At 40.9% G+C, this 20,811-nt stretch overlaps 1 protein-coding gene across 1 annotated transcript in view; it reads left to right on the top strand.

The window, feature by feature from the left end:
* The window catches only part of cdon (cell adhesion associated, oncogene regulated), a 58,309-nt gene extending 41,574 nt beyond the window's left edge, over nt 1-16,735 (top strand). Inside the window, exons 10-19 of the mRNA XM_084717437.1 lie at nt 1,658-1,774; nt 3,573-3,776; nt 4,693-4,874; nt 6,063-6,168; nt 8,809-8,931; nt 9,163-9,354; nt 12,205-12,500; nt 12,632-12,711; nt 13,764-14,026; nt 16,020-16,735. Coding sequence (XP_084573563.1) covers nt 1,658-1,774; nt 3,573-3,776; nt 4,693-4,874; nt 6,063-6,168; nt 8,809-8,931; nt 9,163-9,354; nt 12,205-12,500; nt 12,632-12,711; nt 13,764-14,026; nt 16,020-16,174 — 1,718 coding nt within the window. The 3' untranslated portion in view covers nt 16,175-16,735. The remainder of the gene's footprint in view (nt 1-1,657; nt 1,775-3,572; nt 3,777-4,692; nt 4,875-6,062; nt 6,169-8,808; nt 8,932-9,162; nt 9,355-12,204; nt 12,501-12,631; nt 12,712-13,763; nt 14,027-16,019) is intronic.
* The last annotated feature ends 4,076 nt before the right edge of the window (nt 16,736-20,811 follow it).

Below are 20,811 nucleotides of genomic sequence, written 5' to 3'. Positions count from 1 at the left end.
GGGACCATGTTTTTGTGTTTTTGAGACAAATAAAAATAAGAACAACCACAGCTTTTCCAAAAACGAACAATAATGCTATACCACAGAAAGGGTTGACAAAATGTTCCCTGCGCAGAAAAATGTAAAATACTGCCAGAACCCACACATATGATTGTATTCCGAGGGTGTTTTTTTTTTTTTTTTTAACAAAATGATCCTGGACCAAAAATATGCCAACCAGGCTCTTATGTCCAGATGCGGCTCCAAACTCACCAGAACAACGACACCTCCCAAAGAAATATTTGACTTATTCCTCAAAGTCTGTGATTTTTTTTTTTATTGCCTAAATTGTACCTATTTACTTAAATGTTCAATCATATTTTTTTTTGTATCTCCATGCATGTTGCTTGTTGCAAAACCTTCTCCACACTGCTAGAAATACTATTCTAGTGCAGACATACTGAGTCCAAAAAAAAAAAAATCAAAATCAGCCTTTTGAAGGGATAGTTTGGATGTTTTGAAGTGGGGTTGAATGAGGTCTTTATCCATAGTTATTGTCTTACAGCACTCAATATATGCAATATATACTCCTGTGGACAGACTCAGCACCAAAACATATCAGTTTAGTGTACACTATATTAAGAATATTTTCACTGCTTTACTTTGCCATCAGATAGTCTTTTCCAACAGGAAAGCATTGTTATACAAGTCAAATATAGCTCTCTCCAAACCAACCAAACTTCATAGGAAAAATATGTAATTTTACTTAACAGGTACATAGGAGTTGCTGGTCTACTGCTGCCTCAATCTTTTAGTTTGTTTGTGTGTTTGTGTGAATTCAGTGAATCTAAACTAAGCCAAGTCACAAAATAAGACTAACAAACTAACAGATCGAGGCAGTGCTAGACCAGCAACTGTGCTTTTCTGCTAGGTAAAATGACAAATTCTGCCTATGGAGTTTGGTTAAGAAAAAGAGAGTGATATGTTGCTTGTTTCAAAACCTTCACACTGCCAGATATATAATTCTGGTGGAGACACACTGAATCCAAATGCATAGTACAACAAATATCAAAATAAGCTTTTAAAGGAGTAGTTCAGACTTTCTAAAGTGGGGTTGTATGAGGTGCTTATCCACAGACAGGGTATTACAGTAGACAGGGGTCGGCATGTCCCTAATTTGGAGAAACCATCTGAAAAAAAATCAACATCCGTTTAAGTTAGCGCCATATTTAGAATATTGTCATGGCTCGACCTGGCCGTCAGACAGCTTTTCCTACAGGAAATGTAGCTGAAATACAACAGTCCATCTCTTAGCTTCCTATACCAGTACTCCTGCTAGGTGTTTAATTTTGTGCAGTTTTCATGAGGTTTCATGTGCCCATTTTGTTGAAAAGTATTGAAGTGGATACACACTCACATCACACACTCATCCGAGCAACAACACACACAGATAAAGTGTAACTGCAGAGTGGTCAGGGTGGAAACCTGAAACCCGCCCTGATAAAACCCAAACAGCTCCGGAAACCAGGAGGAAATTTCAGATTTCAGAGCCAACATCCGGAGCTGTTCTGTATGCCGTTGGTGGAACTGATATCCCCGAAGACCTGTCAGGCCTTTTTTTTTTTTTTTTTTTCTTATTCCCAGTTTTTCATTCTTCTTCTTCCTCCTCCTCTAACAGAGAAGAGCACCACCTCCAACAAGAATCCATCCAAGCCTCCTGTCATCTCCGTGCCCCCAAAAGCTCCGGAGGACAAAACCCCCAACACACACTTCGGTGTCGTCATTCACGACAGAGGTAGGTGGCGCAGACACAGAGTGGCTGTTGTGTTGCTGCAGCTGCTCGGACTGTGAGCAGACAGTGATTGTGGGATGTTTCTGAGGAAGTTATGGGACTTTTTTTTTTGTCGTGTATTGTGGAGTTCATGACCGGACTGTGTTGAATAGATCTCAGAGCTTCATGTTTAGATGTGGTCTGCTTTGTTTCTTTCTGCCTTGAAGTACAAACAGTGAGGCGATAGTTGACACCCTGTAATGACTCTGTGGATGAAGAATGCTGTAAGCAGATTGTACACGGCTTTAGGGTTGCATCTCAATGTGTGTGTGTGCATGTTTTACTCGCCTACTTTGCTGAAACTCACATTTCACTAACCCTCTCTTGTCTCTCTTGCTCTCTCCTGCGCTCTCTAACTTTGTGGCTAAGAGCCGAGGCAGTAAGTACACATGACACCACGGCATGCCGCTGCACTGTGATGTCTGTTATTTTCTTTTCTTTGCTTTCTCTATGAACTCGTTCCATCTTTGTCATAGACAGTATATTAGCGGGCAGAGCCACTGTGACAACCACTGACTGTAAAGATGGACGGCGTGTCTTCACTTCTTCCCACTTTACAAAACTGAGGCCAAAATAACACAAATGTCCTTCTCTCTAAACCAACCAAACTCCATAGGAAAAATCAGTAATTTTACCCTCACAGGAACATAGGAGTTGCTGGTCTACTGCTGCCTCAGTCTTTGAGTTTGTTCATGTTATTTTGTGAATTCAGTGAAGCTAAACTAACCATTTAAAACAACAAAGTCACACAATACTGCACACTACTGAGCCAACCGAGGCAGTGGTAGACCAGCAACTCCTGTGTTCTGTGAGGTAAAATGACTGATTTTATCAATGGAGTTTGGTGGAGCAAGAGGGACCAATATGTTGTTTGTTTCAAAACCTTCTCCACACTACCAGAAATATATTTTTTGTGAATCCAAATATGTAGTACAACAAATATCAAAATAAGCTTTTAAAGGGATAGTTCAGACTTTTTCAAGTGGGGTTGTATAAGGTGTATACGTCCCTAGTTTGGAGAGCCACCTAAAAAAGTCAATATCCGTTTAAGCCAAAGTCTGCTCAGTAGTGATGTGTTGGAGTCGCACTTTTCCCACCAAACTCAATCGTGAGCAGCCGATCATGGCACGGGAGTCTCCATGTTGTGTTTTTGTAATCAGAGCATGCATCTTGAGCAGGGATTGGTTTTGGTTTGTCCTTTCACCTTCTAGACACGAACTGGCCATCTGACTGCAATCTTTTTCATATTGCAGCTAAACCATCACTAAATTATGTTTCTGAAAACCTTTTTAGTGAAGAATAGGAAAAGTAACAGAATCTTGATCCATATTTGATGAATACTGTCTAGCTTGACGATTTGATCATAAGCCTCACTGAGAATGACTTGCTAATCACATGGTAGCCCCGACCTAAACCATACCCTGCTTTATCATTTATTTTACTCTAAATGGGACCAAACATTGTGATGTGTTAAAGAAAACTTTAAACTAGTGACTGAGACCATAAATCTATTATGAAACTGTTTACTGAGGTCAATCAAGTGAGAAGTCGGTTATTTTCTCATAAGACTCCATACAGTCTGACTTCTATTTGCAACCAGTGGAGTCAACCACTGCTGGCCATTAGAAATTACCCCAAAAGCTCCGCCCACTTCTTCTTCTACTGTCTGTGATCGTTACATGAGTTGGGACGCAGTGATGACAGCTGCCACCTCTCTCTGTTTGTCTGCACAACTCCAATCTTTATTTTGTTTCTGTTTCAGTACCCGAGGCCCCTGATCGCCCCACCATCTCCATGGCGACCGAAAGCTCGGTGTACGTCACGTGGATCCCGAGAGCCAACGGCGGGTCTCCAATCACAGCTTTCCGCGTGGAGTACAAACGCGGCCGCAGCGCGGAGTGGGTCATGGCCGCGGATAACATCTCGCCTCTGAAGCTGTCTGTGGAAGTTCGTAACCTGGAGCCCGGTGAGATTTCACATCGTTCAGAACGTCTCTGTACAGTCCACTGAAGCATGACATGATTCCTCTGCACAGATAAGAGTTTCTTAATCCTCCCTTAGCATGGAAAAACTGTTTTATCTGTCTTATCTTTATTTTTATATCTGGATTCAAATCAGTCAACCTTAATCTAGACTTATGTTACCTGTTTCACTGCTGCACACAGAGGAGTGACTCATCCAGCTGGCTGATATTTAACTGTTTTAGTTCATTTGTTTGTTCAAGCAGAGGAGGGATTCTGGCACAAACTTCACCTGCCTCTGAGGTGCATGAAGAAAAGTTTCCAGCAACACTTCTAGTTTGAGTGTAACTGGAGTTTTTGACCTTTGTGGTTTATTTATTAGTGACAGACAAGTGAAATAAGTCAGATTGCTCATGTTAAATTCGCTGGAGATGTAGCAGATGAAAAGTTAACTTGGAAATACACTGAACACTGACCCTGTCAGTGGAGTCATGAGTGGATTTTGTTTATTGATTAATCACTCAGAAATTCACTCATATTCTACAAGACAGGATTTTCATTTTCCATGTTGCTGCACTTCTTTTAAAAATAATAATATATTTACTGATACAGTCCTTTTCAAAACAAGTAACAAAACACTTTATGTACAATTAGAAGAAAAGGGCAATAGGAACAATTAAAAGGATATAATGAAAAATGATAAAACACAATAAAATTGATAAGAAGTTCATCTAAAATAGTAGGTTTTCAAAAGTGAGTCAGTCCACAACTGAGGCACCTGAAAAGCAAAAACACGGTCACCTTTAGTTTTCAAGTTTGACTGAGGAACAGACAGGAAAGACCTGCCAGAGGATGTCAGGCTGCACTTCAGCATAACTTAATAAATACACATTGTTCAGTAAACAACATTGTTTTTTTCAGGCTCCACCTACAGGTTCCGCGTCGTCGCCATGAACATGTATGGCGAGAGTCCTCACAGCATCTCCTCGAAGCAGTACCAGGTGCCGCAGGCCAGCCCGCGAAACGCAGACCGCCCCGTGGTCGGACCTCACATCTCGTCCACGGACGCCATCAGCGACACACAGATCATGCTGCGCTGGACTGTGAGTACAACCGTAAGACTTCCCGGGCCTCATTTTCATACTTTTGGGTATCGTTACTATCCTTAATATTCACATTAACATGTACTCACCTAGTTAATTGCTGGATCTGTTAAAAAGATAAAAGTTCATGGGTTAATATCAGTGTTCTGTTGCATTTTAATCTTAGTATAACATGTTATGATCATTAAGGTGGTACTAAATTATGCAGTTGTTTTAAACAACCCTTCGTCATAGGAGGAAATATCTTGTCTGTATTGCCTTGATTTAATATATTTCATCCTCCATGAATTTCAGTTTTTGCAGTGTAAAACAGAGTCAGATGGATTAAGAATTTGTATTTGTCATAGTTGCTCAAACAGATTTTTGTGCAATAAATGATTATTAACTTCCAGTTTTATCTCCAAACTTTGGACTTTGTGAAGGCCCTGACAAGACATAGGTATAAATCATGGGTTTAATTCATGTTAGAGACAGTGGGGATGTGTCCTAAAAATGTAATTTAAATCAAATATAATTTCCATCAGCTCTAAAAATGGTTACCTCCCTCATTGTTTTAACAATTTATCCCATGTAGTCGTGGTATATTCTGTAGAATTACAGGAAATGCAGTGGAAAACTCCTAAATTTTCTGCAGAAATGTATGTCCCCATCACTTTCCAAATCAAACCTGCACCCTCAGGTATAATAATTAAATATTCAGGGCCAGCCTGCCTCTACCTTACTATTATTTTATTAAACTTTTTGCCCTATAAGACCAGCCAGAGGCAGAGTAACTTGAGTGACGTCTTTTCCAGCTGGTTCACCTGGTGGTTCTTTGGCAGATTGAGTCTCAATCAGGCCGTTAATTGAGCGGCCGTGCCGATTAGAGCTCAGTTCTAGCAGAGATCAAGAGGCCCTGTCCGTCCACGTTTTTTTGATTCTGCTCCCTTCAAAGCTGTTTCTCTTCCTCACAAACAGTTTGGGCTGCAGATGGATGCAGATAGTTCCCCACATTTACTGAACCTCAGACGTTCTCATTATGTGCTGAACTTCAGACGGACAGTGCAATCACAGTCCTGCTTCCAGTCCTGTACATCTGCTGATAACAAGCGCCGCCATTAGTTGCAGGAAATTTTCCTCTCTTTGTATAATAATTGCCCGGCAGATAGCTGCAGCCTAACGTAATCTTTTTTCCCCATCTCCGTGCAGTATAGTCCCTCGAGTAACAACAACACTCCGATCCAAGGCTTCTACATCTACTACCGGCCCACAGACAGCGACAACGACAGCGACTACAAAAGAGACGTGGTGGAAGGTGAGTGGAAATGCAGATTTGAACATTTGCGTGCGTGCTTCCCTGCAGATTGAGTGCGTAGCCGCTTGTTTGTCGACAGCCCCGTCCTGCGGATAAACTAGGAGCTGGCAGTAATGGATCCTCGGTGTCAGGAGGGGGCTGTAATGAAGAGGGGCATTTCTGCTGTGTGATTTATAGAGAGTGCTGTCCCTGGGCAGCGGGGCTCTCTGAAATCTGTTTTTAATAAATGGTTGCCAGAGCTGAAATATGAGCCGGGTCCGGAGGAGAGGAGCTCAGGTTGCCGGGTGGAATGCTAACAGTGGAGCCTGGTACAGGAAGAGGAGGAGGAGGAGGGACGTCCTCTCACTCCGCCCCAACTCTTTAACATCTGAACGTCGAGTTGTCCACAAATGCCTCGCTGTCAGGGACAAATAACTGTACGGCCAGGTATCCAGTGAGGGCTGCCGTGGTGATTTGACGGCCAAAACATCTGTATTTATGACTTGTTTCCTCTTGATATCTAATTATTTAATTTCTATTAGAAAAAAATGTTGATGTAATGATACCAAACAGTCAAAGTACAATAATACGACATACGAATGATATTTAAGAACAAAAAATGACAACTTGAAAAAAATGTTCTTACCAACATTTTTTTGTTCATATGAAGTGCATCTGCTTTCCGTCTTCAGTAAGATGAAATAAAAGTAGCCAGCCGTGCCATGTCTTTGGCAGTCAATGTCTGAAATAAGTATGGACAAATTGCAAAACAAAAACAATGCAGCAGTCATTAAGAATAACTAATAGAAATAGCCAGTCTTCTCACTGATGGTCTTGTTTGCTTATGTAGGTCATACAGAGTTTGAGACTGTTTCATAACCAGTTAAAAACATTCAATATAATAAAATATTTAAAAATGTCAATACCGGTAACACATATTTTCAGCATTGAGTCTCATTCCTAAAACATCAATATTTGACAACTTTGATGAATAAAACATAGTAATCAACTTTATTTCTCCCGAATAACTTCCCACAACTCCAACAGTAGCAGCAGTTACTAACAAAAGACGTACTTTGATTACATTGTGTAGTAGTGTGGGATCATGGGAGTTGTTTTCATCACTTTTAAACAACCATTAAAGCCAATTAAAATCTATCTGACACGACTCAGGCAGAAATCACCTCCATGGATGAGGTGATAAGATTTATTTGTGTTAGGTTTCATTTCTTTCACCAACTTCCTTCCTCACTCTCTGACATATCGTGCGTTATAGCAGCTAACAGCTAGCTAGCATCGGCTAGCGGGAAACACAACCTTACCTTGAATTAATTAAATCAATTCTCTGCATCTGAACTTAAAATATTAGTACGCAACTTAAAGAAATATGTAATATAGGTGTAACATTTTTAGCATCTTATAGCTTTCGTCACTGTACTCTGTGCATTTAAATCCTTCAGTTTCTTTTGTTTGCTTTTGTTTATCAGTTCATCTGCTTCATCTTTTCTTTATCTGTTAACTGTAATTGCACTTTGTGTACGTGTTTGAACAGTTATGGTTACAGACTCGTATTTTGAGTTTAATTTATTTGCTGAAAAAGAGACAAAATGCAAAATAAATAAACAAAGTTAAAGATGAATTTGATTTTCCATCTGTATCGCTACAACATCGTTATCGTGACGACATTTGGTCGTGACAATCATGAAGTGAAATTTGATACTGTGAAAGCCATGCAACTATTTACTCATAAAATCTCTGACAAAAACACCTGATGCAGACTTTCGGTACCCAGCAGTTTGATTCTCGGTGCTGCGGTTACATTTGGATCAGTACTCAGTAACCAGTAAGGTTAAGCAGCCGCCAGACGTGCTGCTTTTGTCACTTTCCTCTCAGATAATCTTCTTTTGTCCTGTTTAAAACTGCATATCTGAAATCTGCGATTGAGCACAAACTGTTTATTTGCGTTTTAGACTTTCTGTTTAAACGTCTGAACTCCAGCACGTCGGCTTAGATTTATCTTCAGCAGCGGCTTTCTTCTATTGTTCCCACCTACACCGGTTAAAATCCACCTCGGGGCGGCGGAGGCAGCACATGTGCAGTGATTTATTGTCCTTCATATTGAACAAAGCATGGCAAGAACAGCAGCTCATTTCAGCCTCATTTGATGGAAATGTAGCATTTCCCTGCTGCAGATTGTCGTCTCATCTGTGACTTCAGAGCACGTAGCGGTGTGATTGTGAGTGGTGGTGCTGCAGCAGCGGTGTGTGTGTGTGTGTGTGTGTGTGTGTGTGTGTGTGTGTGTGTGTGTGTGTGTGTGTGTGTGTGTGTGTGTGTGTGTGAATACTGGAGGCAAGCCAGGACAAACATGAAGCTGCCATATATGGAGCTCGACTAGAGTAAAGCAACTGTCTGAGCCCTCGTGGGACTGACGGAGTAAGAGAGAAGGGTGAGGAGGGGAGGGGAGGGTGAATGAGAGGGAGTGCATGAAGGAACATGACCTCCATGAAAGTGTGAGACGCAGAGACGGAGGAGAAGTGAGTTTACACAGGATCTGGAGCAGTGTGAGTCAACACCAGCCCATTGAGGAAGCGATTTCTCACCTTTATCTCCACCCCCCACCCCCTCACCCCCCCACCCCTTCCTTCTGTCTTGCATTCTCAGGTGTAAAACACTGGCACATGATTGGCCACCTGCAGCCCGAGACCTCCTATGATATCAAGATGCAGTGCTTTAATGACGGGGGAGAGAGCGAATACAGCAACGTCATGATCTGTGAGACCAGAGGTAAGAAAACACAAGAAATGACTCATGCATGAAGCAGAAGTCCAGGCATGTTTCCATGCAGGCTGCAGCTGTAATGACGGGTACGATGGCCGTAATTACACAACATAAATGTTCAGAGTTTTATGAGGCCAGCAACAATGGTTTGCATTTTATAGTTTTGGTGCTGTGTTATTTTTCTTTGTTGCTCGCGGGTTAAAAAAAAAAAAAAAAATCTGTTCCTCATGTCTGCAGCACGTCAGTCCCCGGGGTCTCCCAGCCAGCACCCCATCACCCCACCTGGCCCCCACCCGCAGGAGCCGCCCAGCCCCCCTGGAGGACTGCTGTACCTGATCGTGGGCTGCGTTTTGGGAGTGATGGTGCTCATCCTGCTCGCTTTTATCGCCATGTGTCTGTGGAGGAACCGCCAGCAGAACAACATGCACAGTGAGTTTATAGACAAGAAAGTACATTTATTCAAGAACTGTACTTAAAGGGATAGTTCAGATTACTTAATGAGGGGTTGTGTGAGGTACTTATCAATAGTCAGTGTATTGCCGACAGCACATGCCAGTCGACAGGCCCCCAGTTTGGAGAAGCAGAGAGGAGAATCAGTATGGAAGTGAAGCAGTGCGCGGCTGTGGATAAGATTAGCAGGAAAACATATTTTAGCCCTTAAAAAAGGTCCAACTAAAAAAATCAATTTCAGTTTAAGTGTAGGCTATATTTTGAATATTTTCACCGCTTTACTTTATACAGACACAGCCTTTCCTGGCAGGAAACTGACATTAAATAAGCCAGATGTCACTCTCTCCAAACCAACCAAACTCCATGCATGAAATTAGTAGTTTTACTTCACATAACATGGGAGTTGCTGGTTTACTGCTGCCTCGTTAGTTTGTGCTGTGTCATTGTGTGACTTTGGTGTTTTAAAATGATGGTTAAGATTCACTAAAGTCACACAAAAACACAAACAAACTAACAGATCAAGGCAGCAGTAGACCAACAACTCGGGTGTTCTGTGAGGTAAAATTCCTGATTTCATCCACGGGGTTTGGTTCATTTGGAGAAAGTGATATTTGGCGGCAGTTTCCTAACAGAAGATGCTGTCTGGCATCAACGTCAGAGAGAACAATGTTCTAAAAAAAAGCATAAATACAATGCCACACTGTTGGTTTGACAAAATAAGTTTTGTGAAGGTGTCACTTTGGGCTCAGGATAATTGTGATGACATTTCTCACTATTTTCAGAGTTTTTATAAACCAAATAATCCATCGATTAATGGAGAAAATAGTCATCAGATTAATCCAGAATGACAATAATCATTAGTTGCAGTCAAAATAGCTACAAAACAGTTAAACAGCTCAACCAACTACAACAGTAACAGTCACTTTCACTGGAGTATTTTCACAGTTTGGTATTAATACTTTAGTAAGTAAGTAAAGTGTCTGAGTACTTCCTCCTCCACTGGGGATTTTGTCTACTGTGTTTAAAACCCATCTATCATACAGAGTAATGTTTTCTTCACACCAGGTTTTACTGCAGTTCACTTTAAAATGAGTTTGCAGCAGCAACTCACACACACGAAGAGTTAACTCCACTTTAGTTGGCTCATATTTAAAGGTAGTTGGCCCCCAGACGGCGTGTGCAGCATATTCCAACTGTTCATGGAGCAGATATGGATCCCGCAGCGCTCACAAAAGTGTGTGCCATTACTGGACGGACTCTTTACCAGGCCGGTTGGATCTGTAAATGTTTTGGGGGTTTTGTATCTTAAAGATTTTGGGGAGAAGACTGAGTCACAGGTGCTACATAACTTTCTCTTTATGATGATTCACACCAAAACCAGAGTGAACTGAACAATAGAGCTTTTATTTTTTAACGCCGGTGGCAAATATGTTACTAAACCTTCAGCCCTGTTATCAAACTGATTCATTAACTTTTTAAAAGGTTTTGTACAAACTTGTCTCTGTCATTGTAAAACATTAACAAAACTTCTCAAAGTGCAGAGTTTAAAGGGTGGATCCTTTTATATCACTCTGTAGCGTCCCAGGAGTTGTTCTTTATACATCAGCATCAGCGCTGTAAACTAGATCACTGCTGAACGGTTTAGTGGGAGTTTTAATTTGAAAAGCCTGCAAAATAAAGCCGATGGAGTCGTCCTTTAATGCTCTCTTAATAATAATAATGATGGTAATGACAACTTTATTTATGTAGCGCTTTTAAAAGCAGAGTTTCCAAAGAGCTTTGACAGACAAAGTAAAAGTAGGACAACCAGGAAGAAACAGAACAACAGAGAGACGAACAAACAGGAAGGCCAGAGAGAAGTTAAACTAAAACTGAGGTAAAACTGCACAAAATCACAGCAGAAAAAGACAGAAAGATAAAAGAGGTAAGAATAAGAAAAACATGTCATTGTATATAAACAGAAATTAAAAGAATAAAAAAAAATAATAAAAAGACGTCATCACTTCATGTCTTAAAAAACTGTCTAAAATTGGAGAAAAAGTTATTATATATTAGATAAAATATTAATTGATTCTTGATATACACAGCTAGGTATTTAGGTGTTTAGGTGTTTTACATATTGTTAATGTATTTCTTTGTTTTCACTTGTTTTATGTGCTTTTGTTTTTCTTAAATTATTTTGGTGCTAGTTTTGATTAATATTATTGTTTTTATTTATTTGTATGTTTTTTTCTTAAAAGGAGAGGTCTCTTGTATGAGCCTGTGACCTCCTGAAACTTTTATTTATTTATTTTCTGTCATTATTGTATTTTGTCGCAGTTTTATATGTGTGCAAATAAAAGTATTTTTATTTAAAAGATATATCATTTACTCTAAAATATCTGATAGAGATTGAAGAAATGTCTGTGCCAACTTTCAGGACTTGATGCACAGAGCTTCTTAAAAGTATTTGTTCATTGTCAGTGAAATTTACCACTTAATTCTGTTCCTGTAAATAATAATTATCCTGTTTATCTGATTACCGAGTTAGTTTCACATTGTTGGTTCATCCTGATCTGTGGACAGATTTCAATCTGAAGAAGTATCAGTGATTGTTGTGATGAATTATTCCTTTAAACAGTCGGGATCAGACTCTTGGACTACAAACAAAAAGACCTGTAGGGGATCTTTTGTTTTTACTGCGGCTTTATTTTGCGCTCTTCTGCGTGGGATTAGTTGTATTGATGTAAAGTGATATTTTTATTGTATCTGGTGAGATTTTCTGTCCTCAGCTGGTTTCTACCTCCACCCTCACCCTCTTTGTCACTTCTTCTGTCTCCGTGTCTGCAGAGTATGACCCTCCCGGCTACCTGTACCAGCCGGCAGAGATGAACGGCCACGTCCTCGAGTACACCACCCTGCCGGGCTCCAGCCGCATCAACGGGGGCGTCCACGGCGGCTACGGCCATAGCGGCCCCATCTTACCCCAGGGCTGCCATCACCTCCATCACAAACTGCCCAACGGCCTGGCGCTGCTCAACGGCACCGGCGGCCTGTTCTCGCCAGGACACCCGCACGGCCACGACGGCACCCTGACCCACAGCACCAGAGACTGCGAGCACTCGCACCCACACCACCACCACAACGTGAGTCACCACAGAGCACTTAACCAGACATCTAATTTATTTAATATAATATTATATGCAAGTATTAAAGGAGCAGGTGTGTTGTTTTACAGCAGCAGGTGTAGATTCAGTTTGGATGTTTGTGTCCTCAGGGTGGAGGCATGTACACCGCTCTTCCCCAAACAGAGACGTCTGACTGCATGAGCTGTCAGAACCTCTGCAACAATAACAGGTGAGACAAGACGCCTTATTTTGTTTATGGATATCTTTAACTTCATTGTGCACATCTGGGGAACATTAATTCAGTTTTTATTGAGGTAATAACAGAGTCAAAGCGACCTCTGTGTAAAAGGGTGAGCTGGCAGAGCAGGTTACACGTTTACTGCTGTTTGTGATCGTTTATTTAAAAGTTATGTTCTTATTCTCTATATTTGTCAGCTGTTTAAGCGGAGAGCGAAAGGAGAGCAGACACAGATACAACATATAAACACAGACAACCAATACCAAAATGAGGAGCTCATGAGTTCTGATGTGTCGATTGTGCAGAATCCCTGTCCTGCAGCAGGAAACACAACAACTTGGTGCATGGAAACATAACAAAAACACTGTCTTTTCTTCTTTAAAATTGGAAAAATCTGAAAAAGATGAGCTTTATGGATATTTTAAGGACATTACTCACAATTTATAAGATGCAGCTGAGCAAAACGTGTATGCACGCACGCACACACACACACACACACACACACACGTCCCCCCTCCTGACTGTCCTGTTTATGTACTTAAGGGTCTCCAGCATCACAGTTTACCCTGTGTGCACCCAGCCAGCAGACCTAATGAGCCCTGTGTTTATTTACCTCGGGCTGCTGGGAAAAGAGGGGGCGTGGTCACGATCCAATCACGTTCCAATGGAGGGGAAGCTGGGCTCGGGGAGACGTGGTGAAGCTCGCCGCGTGTGACCGTCTGCTTTTGGGGGAACTTCACCGGAGAACGAAAACCACGACTTGTCACAGTTATTTAGAGGCAGAGAGAGCCCGGACCTTTAATCTCCGGTTCAACTGCTGAAAACACTTTTCACAGCTGTGTCAGAGCGCTCCAGATGTGTCAGAGCTGTCATTGTTTGTACACTGTGAGGAGTGTTAACACAAGGGGATTCTGTGTCTGGAGGAAAACCCGCAGATATCTGCAGACAGGAGGAAGCAGAGCACCACTGTGAGCACCTTTATAAACCAATGTGTCCTCTTGTCTTCTCTTTTCCGTCTTCCCCATGTCTCTGTCTCTGAACAGATGTTACAACAAGACCAATGGCACTTTCTCCAGCGGCACTCTGCCTCTAATGCATCGCGTGGCACCGTGCCAGCAGGACGGGCTGGAGATGGTTCCCCTGGGCCAGGTTTCGTCGCAGTGCCATGGCCCCGATGGCCAGATGCACTCTGGCGACCAGGGGGCCGACGCAGGGTACCCGCCAGACGAGCACAGGGAGTCCTCGCCCTCGCAGCATTCCTGCTGTCTGGTCGGGAACAATGAAGACTGTCCAGCAGACAACACTGGTGAGACACATTTTTATGCCCACAAAATCTCTCCAAGTATCCAAGTCTTCTTTCCCCCTCCTTCTTCTTCCTCCTCTCTCCTTCTGGTGCGTTCTCACTCCTCTGTTAATCAGAACCAGCAGATAATAGAGAAAACATTAGATTCTGACCACATCCTTCCACATAACATGAATCAATTAATGAAACTTAGTTTAAACTATGCAGGATTTTCTCAAAAAAAAAAAAAAACAATGCATAGACTCATACAAAAATAATCCCTCACACAACCAACAGGAAGTGTGTGGCGGCGCCTGCATCTGCAGAACCCGTACCCTCTTATTTTCTCATTATTCTGCTGCTGGGGACATTTTACCAACCCGGGACGTCAGTGTTTGACGTCCTGGGACTGAGACTCAACAATCAACTGTCTTTCTGGTGCATTTACAAACAGCAACTAACTAATCCTACTGATTCTACCTTTAAACTCTAAGTTTAAACCGTGATCTCTCAGTGCTTTTTTAGTTCTGCGTTTGAATTTCCCATTTGAAAAAAATCACAATAAATCTTAAATATTCGTGTAAATTACTGACCTGTGGGGTAAGTAAGGTTTAAGATTTATTGTAATATTTTTTTTGTCAGCTCTGTTGTCTGACTGATGATGCATTAAGCAGTTTCAGGTGTTGATCGGCCTCAGCAGTGCTCTGATTGGGTGAATGATAAGTGAGGCAGTTGCTATTCTTTTTTTTATATATATGGATTTTTTTTTTTTAAATAGTGCAAAAACAGTACAATAGAGTGAATGAATGAGACATAATTTGCTGGGACAGAAAAAAACAAACACAAAAAACAAACAAAACAAAAACAAACGCATGAACCTAACTGTACACATTAAAAGATAAATAAATAATGATGTACAAAACTTCATGGCACATATAAATATTCTTAATTGATGACATTGACAAAAAAAATATATATGGAAATGTTCAGATGCTGCCAGCAAACCTGATGAAGGCCGTTTAGATTGAAACGTAGGTATATTTAATAAATATGTCAGCAGAAAACGAGACAGTGTGGGAGTTTCTCTCATAAGCTTTGACAGTTAACAGAATAGTTAAGACATTTTGGGATGTACGTTTATTTGCTTTCTCGCCAGGAGTCAGATGAGAAAATTGATACCACTCTAATATCTGTCTGATAATTAAAACGCTACAGCTAGCAAGCGCTAAGCTTAGCTTAGCATTAAACTCTGGAAAAGGTTTCCATCTGTGTTGTTTTGTGGATTTTTCAAGTGACAGCTCCCACTCAGCTGATTGCAAAAAGCGAGTGACGTAGGTTGCAGAGCTGATGCCATCCTGTCCTTCAGCCTAGAGGGTTTATATGTTGTAACGTCCTTGTGCAGAAACCTACGTCGGGTCACGTGGGAAAAATCACATGCACTTTGACCAAACTTTGACATAAAGAACCCATGAGGGAAGCTACAGAATGATGTAAAAACCTCTCTAAAAAGGACCTTACCTTTAAATAAATATGATATATCGTGTTTAATTAGTTTTTTATTTAAAAGCTTAAATCTTTGGGCAGAACCAGGGTAGCTGTTTTTCCAGTCCCTGTGCTAAGCTAAGCTAGCCTGCTCTTCACTGTAGCTTCATATTTAGAGACTGAACTGATTTTAACTCTGGCCAAGAAAGCCAATCATTATATTTTCCCAAAAAGTCAAACTGTTACTTTAAGACATTGGAGCCACAAAACAAATTCCCGGACACTAAATGAAAACATCTACGTCCTCCAGACCCTGACGGTTACACACTATTGTGAAATCGAACTCTGACAGCTCTTTTTCTTCCAGTGAAGTTTTTACATCGTTACCAATCCTCATGTTGTCTGCAGACGAGCTCTGCAGCATCACCACAAATTACCCTGTGGCCCTCTGCACAATCTGTTCTTGTCTTTTTTAATATGAAGTATAAACCAAAGACTCTCCTCCCGGTCTCTGTCTGTCTGTGTGCTGCTGCAGCCGAGGAGGACCTGGACTGCGTGGACACGGACGGGCCTGTGGTGTGCTGGGAGAGCCTCGGCCTGCCAGACTTGGACTGTGACGAAAAGCCTGGGTGGATCTCCAGCAGCAGCCTGGCGGGAGAGCTGATCCAGCCGAGCCCGCAGGAGGTCTGAAGGCTGCAGCCCAGACACACACACACACACACACACAAAGACACACACGCACACACAAATGGACTCTCCTGCAGAGCATAGAGACAGTGGTGGAAATATCACAGAGGAAGGACGACAGTCAGAGACACTGCATGTTACGGTGACAAGGACACAAAACGTTTGGACGGACGGAGCGGAGACGAGACGAGCGACATGGGAAAACAGAGCGACAGAGAGCGAAGCCAGATGGAGAGAGACGCAGAGAGCAACAGAGACGCTGCTCAAAGACTGAAACTACGTCCCACTGGAGGGAGGACTCTCATAAAAAAAGATCAAAAACTCTTTAGATGACTTATTTATTTTTTGTAGTAGTAAAATATTATTTCATATGAATGTATCTGTTTTAAAGGAAAAAAGTTTGTCTTTTATATTATTTATGCCTTTTGGATGAGATACTTTTTATTTTTTGTCGTTTTGTCCCTCTGTGTTCCACTCGAGGGTGGAGATTAGCAATTGTCCGTGTAAAGTTTTGTAATAATATAAAGAGAAGATATGGAAGAGTAAACAACAACCTATTTTCAATGTCTTTCCTCCGCTCCTTCGTGTGCAGCGAGTGAGTTTTCCCGGCCTCGGTCCAAACCCATCCATATTTCTGGCAGGTCTTTGATGTGGCTGCGTGATGGGGCTGTTCCACTGCAGTGACCCCTGAACGGGGTGAACACTCCCTGCACTGTTCACATTAAGGCTGCTGCTCTTTGCTTCACTGAATACTTGATAGCTCATCACTTTACGCAGAACGCACTGTTGCTTTTTCGGAGCGCCGCTGTGACCTACTGGCCCCAATCTGTTCGAGAAGTGGAGCAGATACGTTTAAACGGGATTAGTTAAGTGTGAGCAGAGCAAATCTTTGCATGTTAAAACTGAACCTTTTCTAATTCTGAGATCACACAGATGAAAGTTTGTCTAACCAGGTGAAACTTTTCCACTTGGTCAAAAATCTACTCGCCCAAAGTCAACTGTCACTCACCCCTGTACAAATTCTTTTATTAATCAGCTGGTATCAAATCATAACAAAGGCTAAAGTTAATTGTCATATTTACTATAGGGCTGCAACATCTATAAAATATCAGAAAATTGTGAACAATGTCCATGCAGGTTGTCAAAGTCCAAGATGATGTCTCAGAATGTCTTATGCCAGTTTAAAATCCAAAGTTATTCAGTTTGATATGATAATAAACGGAGAGAAGCAGGAAATCTCCATATTTAAGTGGCTGAAAGCAGCATTTTCTGCCATTTTTGCAAGAAAAATTACTTTAATCCTTAATCGATTCTAATCAAAAATGGTTTAATAGTATAATTCTTTTTTTACCACTTGCCCAGTCAGCAGGCAATCTTTATTTTTTAGCCCTGAAATAACAGCAAATGCTTCATCTGGAGGAAACTCATTCTTCTCTCATTAATGTGGTATTTCTAATATTAAAAAGTCAGGAAGGTCAGGATTATTTAAGTGGGGTCGTATGAGGTATTTATCCACTGTCAGTGTATTAGCTGCAGTAAATGGCGGCCGGCACGCCCCCAGTTTGGAGAAGCAGAGAGGGATACTATCACAGAAGCTAAGCCATGAACTGCTGTGGACAGGGTCAGCAACACTTAAAAAAAGGCCCATCTAAAAGAAATAATATCCCTGTAATGGTACACTATATTTAGAATATTTTTAACACGTTACTTTGTCATCAGATAGCCTTTTTTTGATGGGAAACCATCAATATAGAAGCCAAAGATCACTCTGTCCAAACCAACCAGACTCCATTGGTGAAATCAGTAATTTTACCTCACAGAACATGGGAGTTTCTGGTCTACTGCTGCCTTGATTGATTAGTTTGTTTGTGTCGTTGTGTGGCTTCAGAGAATCCAAACTATCGTTTTTTAATACCAAAGTCACACAATAACACAAACAAACCAACAAATTAATGCAAGAGTAGACCAGCAACTCCTGTGTTCTGTGAGGTAAAATGACTGATTTTGCTTATGGAGTTTGGTGTGTTTGGAGAGAGTGATAATTGGCTTATATAAGAGCAGGTACCTGTTTAGATAAGGCTGTCTGATGTCAATGTAAGGCAGAGAAAATATCCTAGATATTAAACTGATGATGTTCTTGTTGTTTTTTTTCTGTGGCTAAAGTACATTTTGCTTCTGACCCTGTCCACAGCAGTATATTGCTTAATTTGCCGGGACCGTGTTATACAGCTCCACTTCAAAGAATCAGAACTAATTTCAATTTAATTTCTGTGCAGCTCTGTACAAATATGACATCAACGAAGAAAGAAACTTGGCCTTTTAAATAACCTAGAGGACACACAAACTAAACATCCGTCACCTCAGTTTTACTCTTTTAGAGGCAGAAATCTTAAAAACTCAAAACTTTAACACATGAAACCAAAAGTACCTGCATGTCTGGGTGCCACTGAGGAGCTGAGAGACCAAATATATCATTTTGAGATTTGACCTTTCAAGTAAATACAAATTGGGAAGGTTTTTAAAACTGGCCATCTGTTCCAGTTTAATGACATGATTTCTGAGAACTGAGGGTTGAGCTGCCAGTTGGAGCTGCTGCATGCAGAGCAGTCTGTTGTAGCTTTAATATCTCGCCGTAGAGACCAACATGGACAGCGGCCTGTTTGAAGAAAGAGGATGAGCTGAAATGAGAAGTTCTGTCGTCAAAAGTCGCCGTGCGATGCTCCTGATGTGTGAGAACGCTGCAGACAAGTCATTCATAAAATCGCTGTAATATTCTGCTCTCAGGTTTCAGCCAAACTCATGTTCTGAAGGCTTAAAACCTCCGCTGGTTTTAAAATAATCTGCATGGTGTGCAGGCTGATTGGAGTTGATAGGATTGCAGCGGGCAGATGACAGGGCTGGCTGTGCTTCACTGAGGATGACTGTGGTGCAGGCTTTCCATGCCTGGTGCCTGTCTGCCTGTGTCGATGCCAGAGTCGGCTGCCAGTCCTCAGGCCCCGGCTCGCCTGGCATCTCTCCTCCCTCTCCTCCTGGTGGTGTACGGGATATTCCTGGCACTCGGATTTACTCGCCTGCTGCTGCTGAGGCGTGGCACTGCCTCTTCCGGCTGTTATTTTTAGGCTCGATGGAGACTGGCGGCGTTCGTTCAGTGGACTTGACTTAAACTCAGTTCTTTCCCAGGAACAGCCTGCCTCAGTTTCTCAGCCCTGAAACCCTCAAAGTGTTTCAGATCTACAACCCCAAGTCTAAAAAAGTTGGGACATTGATTAAAACGTAAATAAATACAGAATGTAATGATTCGCAAATCCTTTTTGACCTGTATTCAATTGAGTATAGTACAAAGACAAGATATTTAATGTTCAAACTGATAACTTCACTGTTTTTTGTAAATATACATTTGAATTTGATGCCTGCAACACCTTGAATGAGTGTATATTTACAAAAACCAACAGTTAATCACTTTGAACATTAAATATCTTGTCTTTGTACTGTACTCAATAGAATATAAGTTGAAAATGATTTGCAAATCATTGCATTCTCTTTTTATTTACATTTTATTCAATGTCCCAACTGTTTTTGAATTGTGGTTGTAAACTGATTTTGGTTTGTTGGAAGCCCATTTCTACCAGTAAAAGAAAAAATATCTGCAGGGTAACTCATAGTTATGAGATAAAAGGCCATAACTTTTAGATAAAAGTAAAAAGTCAGAATTATAAGCTAAAAAGACAAAATCATGAAATAAAACATAATTATGAGAGAAGAGGTTGTAATTATGAAGTGAAAGTCATAATTATGAGATAAAAATTCCATTTCTATCTCAATTTTGACCTTTTTTTTTTTACACAAGTTCCACATTTTATCCCATATTTATGACTTTTCTATCCCCTCATTTTAACTGTCAATCATAATTTTGACTTTGTATCTCATATTGATGACTTTTTATCATAATTGTGTACTTTTGTCTCATAATATTGACATTTCACTCACTAATAATTTAAAGTTTATGTCATTATTGTGACTTTTTATCCCCTAATTTCGACTTTCTATGATAATTTTGACTTTTTATGTTGCATTTATGACTTTATCTCATCATTTTGACTTTTTAATGCATAATTTAAAGTTTCTCATTATTATGACTTTATATCTAATTTTGACTTTCTATGATAATTTTGACTTTTTATCTAATTTATGACTTTTTAATGCATAATTTAAAGTTTATCTCATAATTTCATCTTTTTATCTCATATTTATTGCATTCTATCTCATGCTTTCAACTTTTGACGTTTTTCTCATGATTATGACTTAACATGGTGATATTTTTTCTTTTACTGGTAGAAACGTGCCTCCATATGTCTGTGAGGTGTGAATCCAAAACAGAAGGTGGAGGTTTGGGGTTAGACTGCAGAACAGCTGGAAGAACTAGCCGTTCTCTGCAGTCTCATTAAGTTTCCTTTCATCTTTTTATTTTATTTCCATGCAGAAGCTCATTCGAGTGTCTCTTATAATGTCCTTGCTCCATTAGGAGGAGAAAGGAAGAAAATAATGGGGAGGAAATGAAGCTGGAAACGGAGGAGAAATGGTCCGGGGAGGGAGAGGGGATGCTGACAGATGCAGGCTGGGCCTGATGAGGAGAAGATAAG

Source organism: Lutjanus erythropterus, chromosome 4 (assembly GCF_056507025.1).
Source record: "Lutjanus erythropterus isolate fLutEry1 chromosome 4, fLutEry1.hap2, whole genome shotgun sequence".
Classification (NCBI taxonomy): Eukaryota; Metazoa; Chordata; class Actinopteri; order Lutjaniformes; family Lutjanidae; genus Lutjanus; species Lutjanus erythropterus.
The sequence above is the reverse complement of the archived record's forward strand: the minus strand, read 5'-3'. Positions and strand labels throughout refer to the sequence as shown.